Source organism: Pterocles gutturalis, unplaced genomic scaffold (genome assembly GCF_000699245.1).
Source record: "Pterocles gutturalis isolate BGI_N339 unplaced genomic scaffold, ASM69924v1 scaffold17856, whole genome shotgun sequence".
Taxonomy (NCBI): domain Eukaryota; kingdom Metazoa; phylum Chordata; class Aves; order Pterocliformes; family Pteroclidae; genus Pterocles; species Pterocles gutturalis.
This window is the reverse complement of record NW_010098207.1, coordinates 16,305-26,247: the sequence shown is the minus strand read 5'-3', so window position 1 is coordinate 26,247 and position 9,943 is coordinate 16,305. Positions and strand designations below refer to the sequence as shown.

General features: G+C 46.5%; 1 protein-coding gene across 1 annotated transcript in view; it reads left to right on the top strand.

The window, feature by feature from the left end:
• The window catches only part of LOC104472467 (SLIT-ROBO Rho GTPase-activating protein 2B), a gene marked incomplete at its 3' end in the record, with an annotated part of 63,270 nt that overhangs the window by 40,408 nt on the left and 12,919 nt on the right, over positions 1-9,943 (top strand). The window contains exon 3 of the mRNA XM_010088165.1: positions 1-119. This exon is cut by the window's left edge and continues 38 nt beyond it. Within this exon, the coding sequence (XP_010086467.1) occupies positions 1-119 (119 nt within the window). The remainder of the gene's footprint in view (positions 120-9,943) is intronic.

Here is a 9,943-nt window from a genome sequence, read left to right as displayed (position 1 = left end):
TGCTGAACCAGGTGAAGCGGGAGAGCAGGGATCACACCACGCTGAGCGACATCTATCTCAACAACATCATCCCGCGCTTCGTCCAGGTCAGCGAAGATTCGGGGCGCCTGTTCAAGAAGGTAACTGACTGCTGCAACACACGTATTTTTGTTTGTCCCTTCTCAAATACGAAGTTTTAGCTGTTACTCCTGGTGGATCGGTTTATTGCTGACCGTGGGGCTTTTTTCCCTTTTTGTGGACAGCTGTGCTTGACTTACCTTTGATTTCTTTGGTAATTTTCTTCTAGTATTTTGGGTTTTTCCCAAAAGTGGTCAGTTGAGATTTGTTGGTCTAAATTCAGGACATGGTTTTTTTTGTCTTAACCTGCGCACAGTCTTGTGAGCATTTTGAAATTTTTATTAAATTAGATTAAACCCTCCAAGTCTTCAACTCTTGAATATAATCAAGAACAACTCTCCAAAGACAAATTATATCCACTGAGGAGGAGAAACTACTGTTAAAAGAAAGATCAGGGATAATTCCTACCATGCTAGGTAATAAAAGGATGTACTGTCCTTCTCTGGAAAAAGGAGAAAATGCAGCTGAGGTCTCCTTTGTTAGCCTTGTCCCCTTCCTCTCCCCATGATTTCCACCTGGAAAAAAGGTGGGACGGCGTGGGAGGGTATTTTCCTATTGGGAATCTGTTCTTCTAGTTGAAGAAACTTGATACGGAAGCTTTGGAGCTCCTGTTAAATGGTAATGCCTGGGCTGTTCAGAGACTTGCCAATGGCTGTAACACCTGCTAGTTAACGTCTTAAAAACATTCTGCCTCGGAAAGCAATTTCTCTTCGCCCATTCCCCGTCCCATTGCAATGTGTCACGATCATGGAGAGTTATTTCTACTGTTGCAAGTCTGCCTGCTGCAGCCAGTGCAGACTGCTGGAACATGAACGATGCTCGGTATTGCGCCTGATGTGTGAAGATGCTCTTGAAGGAGCAGCGTCTTGTCGTGCGTTACCTGGAGAGCAGGAGGCGTTTGCTCTTGTGCAGCAGGTGCTTGTGTGTGTTGGCAATGGATTTCTGCAGGAGAATGGCAATAAGTGCTCTGGTGTGTTCCTGGGCATGGATGTGAGTATTGAGTTTTTAATGGATGGACACAGAGTGTGAAAAATACGTTCAAGTGTTACATTCTTTTTCTCTTCTTTTTTTTTTGAGACATAGCCCAGGCAGTTGAGGAACCTTCTCTTTTTCAAGTCACACTAAGGCCTTTCTGACCTTCTAAAACTTTCTTGTAATTACATTGTGGTTGATTAGATACTTACACGGGATTACTGAATGGCAGTTCCTCTTCAGTTCCTCTAATCCTTCCGAAGAATAAGTAATCACCCCACTGAATTTCAACAAGGGCTGTGCTCGAGGAAGGTGGCTGAGAAAGTGCCTCAGCAAAGAAGAACATGGAAATTGATATGATCCCGGTTTGGCTGGAAAGCAGCATCTTAATTCCCAGCCCCTTGTATCAGTGTGGTTTTGCTGTTTTTTTTATAAGTAGGACTCGAATAAAAACAAACAAATAATCAACCAACAATGAAATACCCCTCTGGCTTCTTTCTCAGGGACCAAACACATACTCCGTATTAATCTGTGCAAACAAAAAGGCGCTTGTTAGGAAATTCCAGCTACTTGTCGTCTGACTGTTTGCCAAGCGTACCAAACTGGCTGAAGGCCAGAACAGGTATTGGATTGCTGTTCCGCGGGTGCTGGGTGGTTATAAACAAAAATTGCATTATCTGGAGGGTGGTCACATAGTCGAATAAGATAGCACCTGATAAATAGAGAAATCCGGCGGAACTTGGATCTGCTGCTTTCCATTAGGATCTCTTACCTTCCCGAGCTGCAAGCAGCGTGAATTGGTACAAAAGCTGCTGTAGGCTAGAGAACAGATGGGACTGTGGTGAAAATATTGCAAATCAGCTTTGTGTCCCACAGATTTCAAAAAATGCCATCCATTTATAAACCCCCCCAAACCCAGGTTTGGCTTAACACGAGAGCTTTGTTGTACTGTTTTCTAGTGGAAATTGGAATTGTGCTGCCCATCTCGCCGCTAGTTTGACAGCTCTGTCCTTGTTCCATGCTGCACAGGGAGTCTGTGTTGAAAACAAGGACACTTTATTATTTGAAAGTCTGAGAAATATTTTTTTTTTACACTTCTGTTTGGAAAATACCTTCTAAAAAAAGTTACACGTGTGTCTGTCTGATTGCAGGTGCTCTAGTAACTTACTTGTAGGAACTGCTCACGGGGCTGTAAGTAATGCCGTGAACCACGGAGACGATAGCGATACAGATCTGCGTTTGCTGAGGGCAGTTGAAATAAAATCCCGAGGCATGCGATCCTATTCTTGGGCCGTTTATAATTCTGCGCTTTCTCGAATCAGTGCTTTGTACCCTGTTAGGATGGAGCAGGTGAGCTAGGAAGGACAGACGGGAGAAAAAGGATGTGCTTGAGATGCCTTTTGTTGCTGAACTCCTGAGCTCCTGTATCTGGCGCTGTCTGAAGTGTGAGCTTTTTCCAAGGAGAGAGATCCGAGTGCGGCTGTAATCCAGCTTGGAGGCTGCACGGGTCTGGGTGGGTGCGATAAGGTCCCTGCGGGGAAGGAAGCGCATCCTCGAGGGATGCAGAGGGAGGCGGGACGGGAGCCGGCTGGAGCATCACAGAGCCCGAGGTGGGCAAACCGGGGGTCTCTGGGAGAGCATCGGTAATGGTGGCAACATGGGGTTTGTCTCTTCCAGCGACGGCGGTGGAGGATCCTGAGACAGATTCTCGTGTGTCCGCTCCTGGACCCCTCGGACCCGTTCTGCGAAGGGCACAGCAGCGCTGATGGCTGAGCGCGGACGGGTCTGACTTGAAATCGGGGAACTTGTGAAATTCCAGCATCGCACCCGGGTTTTCAGAGGGTCTGTCCCCGCAGCGTTTGGGTTCGCGGTGTGGTCTGGCTGTGTCAGATGCCGTTTTTCCGTTCGTGTCTGTTGATGAGATCCCTCTCCAGGGCTGTGTCACCATGCGGAGGGTCTTATTGCCTGAGCGTTAGATGGAAGCTCTCCAGCCTCTTCAAAGCTATCTGTGCTGATAAGAGGAGCTGTGTGTGCTGCCAAAGCCAGCGCTGAAGTGGTGCTGGATGTACAGCGTGTCAGCCCCCTTTCTGCCTGCCTCTCGGGTTTGTTTATGTCCTCGGTGAGCTCTGGGCTGTGTGCGCCAAATGGGATTTTATATCTGACTGCAACTCGCAGCCTAAGGTGGAGGGATTCTTTGAACACCGGGCTCTTTCCGTGCACTTTATTTTGGTTCCTCCCGAGGAAACACCTCCACGTTTCGGTGAGGGATGGTGTTAATCGGGGGCTTGCTGCTGTCGCAGCCTCGCAGCCGGATCCCGTTGCTGTCGGTGGGGATCTGGCGCTTGGCTTCGGCGGCACCGCTGGCCCCAGGGGTGGTGTCCGTGCAATTCTGCACTGCTAGAAAAGGAAGATAAATGGTGAAATAAATAACCGCGAGCAAATAAAACTCGGGGGGAACTGGTGGAATTATCCTAGTAAGAAATTGTTACCCCTTGGGAAGGAGGTAATGTTTTCTATGTGTCCAGCCGTTAGTGATGTAGCCCTGGGTTTTCGTACAAGGTTGGAGTTTAAAGCCCGTGTGCCACCCGGCGTTGCAATTCTGGTCACCTCTCCCTCTCCTGGAAGATTGTCCCCCTTTGGTGTCAGCGCTCCTTTTCTTTCCTCCGTCTGCTTTTGTAGAGAGCGCTCCTTTGATTTCTTCCCACTTACCCCCCTTCAGCGTGGCCCTTTTATTTATATATTTATACACATGTCTTCAAGACATTCTTCAATTTGAGCTGATTCCCCTTTTGATTTTCCCTTTTCTCCCTTTTAACTCTGCCCCCCTGTCCCCCTCTCGTTTTAATGTGGCCCTTGGTTTCTCCGCATGGCACAGCTTTCCTGTTTCTGGCACGGGTCTGGGGTTTTCTTGCCTAAGGACGTGTCCTTTTAGTGGGATCCCTTGGTATTACACATACATGTGTAGTCTTTTGAGAAGCAGTCTCTTTAATTTGGTGTCTTTAATCACTCTCTCTTGTGTCTTTGAGATTTCCCTAGAAGCAGACCAATAGCTCTTGTTCCAATTTAATAGAAAAAAAAAGATATATTTTTTAAAAGAAAGGACTGTGGAAGCCTCAGCTGCTTTTGGTAGCTTCTGAACAAACTGATTTTCTTTTTTTCAACTTGAGAGATTTTTACATAAAATTGTGAAGTAATTGGAAAGTGTTAATAGGCAGAAAGGCAGATTTATTCTGTATATGCATCAATTCCCGTGTTCAGAGGGGCATGAAGACAGGCAGTGGCTGTTACCAGCTACTCTCTAGAGCCCCGTACCTCTGCAGCATCCTCCTACATGGACCGTTCATGCAGCAGTGATCCTCCGGCGTTTAAACAGAAAAGATCTCCTGCTCCGTGTTAACCCGGGGCTCCTTGCAGCGGTGCTGACCGGGGGGCTCAGGGGATGCTCGGAGCAGCAGCCCTGTCCTGCCGGGTGTCCTCTCGGTGTAGTGGGGACAGGGGGGGTGGCTGCCCTACGGATCTTGCTGTGGGAGCGCAGCATTCCTTTACAGTATTGCATTGAGTTCAGTTACGATATTTATGAGGAGAGAAGGAACGAAGAAAACAAAACCGAGGATTTGAAATTGGCTTCCTGTTTGGTACCTTTGATCGTGGAAAAAAAACAGTTTATCTGCTAGTGCGCTGCGCAGTGTTTGATGTGAAATGAAAAATCCACAATGAGTTGGTTAAAAGCCTTGCAGTAATCAGGGGAGAAGAATTATTAATTCTCTTAAGGGGTTTGTGCTGAAGATGACCTACTTTACAGCTGCAGTGTGTCTCATCACTGCATTGGTACCAGAATATGAAAAACCATAAAATACACCCCACGTGGAAACATCAGAGAAATGCACCGGCCAGATTGCTGGGCATCTGTAAAAATATTTCTCTATAACAGCATAAATATACGCTGTAAACAGTGTAAATATTCTCCATAACATGTCAATGCCATAAACAAAACTGTCACTGCCGTGCAGAGTTGGTCGGTACGCGCTGCATCCCTGCTCTTGCATTTGCATCCTTACCCACCGCGTCTTCCTCTGCCCTTGGGTGCCTTAGGAAGTAGCGATGCTGAGTTCTTATGTTCTCCCAAAAGTTAAAGGACACAGCGGTGTGTTGTGTGTTGCTGATTTCTCGCTGGGGAGATGAACTCTCTCGGTTTTCCTACCTGCTTATTTTTAGAATTAATGGAATGGGGGAAGGGAGAGGGAGTGGAGCATTTTGTGTGCTGCTCCTGTCGGTGTTAGCTGTGCGTAAATGTGCTGCTGAGTTGGAGACCTGTAATCGGTGTGGATGGTTTGTTACGCTGCTAACGCTTTGTACCTGGTCGGATTCAATGATGGGATCGGAGCCTCTTGTCCAGGGTGATGTACTGAACACCAAAGGCAATGACTGGAGTAATTTGACTAATATGTTTCAGGCTGAAAATGTCACTTCTGCATATGGATTGGGCACTGGATACACTGCCTTTGGCCCTTTTTTTTTGCTGCAGAGTGAATTCAGGTCAGGCAGGAACGAGGCAGCGGCACTCCTGCACTCCAGGTCATTCATCTGCCTCTGATCCCTCCGGTCAGCTTTTCCTGGAGGTAAATCACAGCAGTGTGAAAAAGGGAATTGGGGGAAGTCAGTAGCACAGAGCTGCCATGCGGAACGTGGAAACTGTGAGCAGAATTACAGAACGTAACTCCTGGTATTTTACAGGATTTCACCACTCGCTGGCAGTTCTTGCCACCTTTCACGTGCGGCTCATTGAATGAGGGCGAGTGTCGGTGGCTTCACAACAAGAATGAAGGCTCTCAGCCAGAAAATTGCTTGGCTTGTTGGGACCGAGTGCCTGAAGCCCAAGGTTTAATAGCATCGGCACAGAATTCTGCAAAAAAAAAGGAGAAAAGGGGCTGGGGGTTGTTCGGAAGCAACTGTTTGAGCCCAGGGGAGGGGAGGCAGCGGTGGGATGCGGTTGGTGTAGGAACGGCGGTGTCAGAGGACAGGGTTCTGCTGTAGTGGGGAAAATTCCTTGTTACTGACATAGTGGGGAAACAAATCACTGCAGGAATGGTGGAGAAAACGAGATAATACAACTGTGATTTAAATAGGAGTGACCAAGGCATAATGGATCATTAAACTGGAAAGTGATGATCTATCACCCAAAATATGCATCTAATATGGTATGACTTAGATTTTGTTTTCCTGGCTTTTCTGGAGGGTTTGGAGGGAAGTCTTTACAGAATTCCTGTTCTGTAGGGCTATGTGATAATGGCTGAGCGCTTTCTGCATAGAAGTTGTGGGAGAAACTTGCATAAAACTTGCCCAGGCTTCAGGTGGGTTGCACTGAGATAACATCCTTTGTAAAATCAGGGGTACGTTCATAATAAATGGATTGGACTGGTGGTGGTGATGGATTACTCCTACAGAGAAGCTGTAGATTTACATGTACATTGTAGAAATACAGTGAAACTGGTTGGTTGTTTAGATGAGAACGTGAAGGTGATAAATCATATTTGTTACTGCATGCACATGAAATAAAGGCAGGCCTGTTTAAAAAAAAAAAAAGAAAATAAAAAAGAGCATTATCAAGGATCTCTCTATAAAGAATTCTAAGCTCTAATTAGCAAATTTTATATCAGTGCTACCTGTATGATCTTGGAAAATTTTACTCGGGAAGCCTTCGCTTTAACAAACTTTGTAAGTAGATGTTAACTAATGAATAATAAATTCCTGGTATAGTAATCTTGATTTAGACAGGAGTAAAAAGGATCTCACACTTCTGCAAATTGCATCGCCGGTCTCAGCAAGAACTCAATCCACTTGCCTCCCAGCTCCCGCTGCTGATTTAAAAAACATTAGAACATTTACTGTTTGTTTTCTACCTATCTAATTAATTATTCCCTTTTAAAAGATGTAGAGAAATGGTCTTGTTAGAGTGGATTGAAGGATCAGCAGACTGGGGTTCCCCTTCCAGCCCCGTTAGTGACTGACAGATCTCAGGCAATGGCTGAGATAAAATCTCTTATCTCAGGGTGTTACACATTCACCCGCCAGTGGTTTCGGAGTGCTTCCGCGCTGTTGTTGAGTTTAGACGGAAAGCATCTCGTGAACTTCACGGTGTGTTTGTTTTGAAGCCGTACCATCTTCCTATCAGATCTGGAACTGAGGCTTGAGATCTGGGGCGTAAAACGTTGACAGCATTCCTTCGCGCTCGTATTTATGATCCCCCCCCTAAATATTTTGAAGCTGAAGTCGTTGATGTTCGATGGAATGCGGAACAGCCGAGCGAGTGCTGCAGTAGATCCCAAAAACATCTTGATTAAATTAGAGGGGAGGTGGAGGGGAGGAGGGCTGGAACAAAAAGGCCGTTGAGAAGCTGGCACAGCGTGCTGGGAATTGATGTTCAGCCAGGGGTGGCAGCAGCCTCCAGCTCTGCCCGTGGTGCGTGTACACCCCGTTGTAACAAAGGAGCGCGTGTGCATACGTGAGCGTGTATCTGTATGAATGTGCACGCACGCTGGGGGCAGCTTCTTTTGCTTTCTGCTTTCTTTTCCCAGCTGGTTTGGAAAGGCTTGGGAAAGGCGGCGTGCGAGAGGAATACTGAGGTTGCAGGTTAGCGCTCCTGGGTGACAGTGACTGTTGTCACCTTGCTGAAATACCTCCCTTGTTCTCTTGGGTGCTGTTGGTCATTTTCCTGATTTCCCAAGAAAAGGAACCCGTGGTTATCCCTGATCATCCCGTACGTGTGCAGCAGCACCGGTGGGGTTGTGCTGGTGCCCTGCCCTGGGTGGGCTCCTGTCCTGTGCCATCGTCCGGGAGCATTAATGGTGCGTATCCAACTAGATAATCCCCCCGATCAAGAGGATGAGTGTTCAGCCCTGGTGGGATAAGAAGGAGACGGGGTTTGTGGGGACAGCCTCTCCCCACACGGTTTATTATTTCAGCCAGTGAGATAAGATCTTGTTGCACAAGCCCTTCCTCAGGCTTTTTAAGGGATGCACAGATAGACTCCAGGTACAGCCAGCAATAGTTCGTAAAAGCAAAAGAAAATTTGATAATTTTTATTACTTCTTGCTTTTTACGGGAAAGGTTGTTTACAAAATTAATTGTTCTAAACTCTTATCTGCCTTTGGAAAACATAATACAGAATTTGTTAGGGAAATAGCAAATGATACCTGGAGATGTTTGCGACTGCAGAGACCATGTGGTTGGTTTTCCTTGGCACGCGTTTTATTTGTAATTCCACGCCACATTCTAGCGTGATGTTGAAATCTCCATGGCAATGGTTAAGATCAGCAGCCTTTAGTCTGGATGCACTTTGAACTCCATGGGACCTCAGAGAACTTCTCTTTGTGCATCGGGTCCACCACCCTCTACAGCACTTGAGCAACAATTTTTTTGCTAATGTCGAAGGCATTTTCTTTTGACTTTCCCAATCTTAACCATTCTGCTTCCTCCAGTGTATTTTCATTTATAAGGCTCAGCTAGCTCAGCTTTTTTCTCCTAAACATTTTTTTTTTTTTGTGGAATCAATACCGGGAGCAGCATTGAATGAACAGTGTTGATTGCAGAGCTCTTGTTTTCATGACACCTGTGATCTATCTTACCTTCATCTTAGTTCAGTCTTTTTTCCCCGTCCAGCAATTTAGCAGTTTCTTTCTCGAGATCTCATTTGGAAGCACAAAGAGTTTTGTGTTTTGACAATTTGGCACTTACACTTCTTCTTTTCTTCTTCAACCTGAATGTGCATTCAAATATTCGTTTTAATCTATTTCGCATAATTGATGCTTCAGCCGTTTTTTACACTGAATGGGCAATTTTATGCCAGAAAACAGCAAATGGGCTGCGAAGAGCCGGGTGAAAGGCGGATGATGGGTCTGGTCCAGGCGGTTGGACCAGCACAGCCAAGCGTGCTGCTGGAAAGCTCCTTCTGTGTGAAAAGTTCAGTGCTCAGGGCGTTTAAAACAGCCCTAGCCAGTCACTTCCATTCATCATCTCCAACGTTGAGAAAAAAAGGAGTCAGAAAATCCTTGTGACCCGTATCACTGCAGTGATGAGCAACCCCTTCGGCTTTTTCCTGCTCTCAGAGATGGAAAAACTGGAGATCTTGTTTCTGCAAACTCTTGGAGATTGGGAATCACCAATTTTTTTTTTTTTTCTTTTCCTTAAATGAAAGACTCCTCAGAAAAGCGGGATGCTCCCCTCTGCCAGGGTTTGTGTCAGACACTGGGTTTCCCCGTAGCACATCTGGCCCCCTGGGGAGCGGGCTGAGCTGCGTGAGGCTGGAGCGAACGGGAATGCAAAGGACCTGACCCAGGATGCTGCTACTTCACGTGAGGAATAATTGCCCATTCCCCTTAAATTTGGGGGGTTTTGAGGGAGCTTTCCTCTTTGGTTGTGTTTTTGGCTCCCTATATGGCTTTATCTCTCTTGTTTCCCCTCTTCCTTTTTTTCACCTGTATAAAATATCAGTCTCGGCTGCTTGCTCCAAGGCAGGGTGTGATAACCAGCTCCCATCAGAATGGATATGGATTGTCCTGGAATTTCAAATTGATGATCAGGCATAATAATGTGACCACAGACCAGCAAGTTAAAATCATTTCAGCAGCCGGGTCGGGTGAACAACAGTCGGGACATCGCTTCTTGGAGCCTTTAGCAGCAAAGAGAGGAAGCATCTGTTTGGATCTAACTGTGACTTTAATCTCTTTGAATAGCTGTAGGCTGAAAGATGTAAGTTGTATTACAAATGCAGAGATTTCTCTTGATCGTTTGCACTCCTGCTCTAGGAAGAGGGGATTTGCGGAGGGCTGTGTGCTCGGCAGCTGGAGCCGGCGGG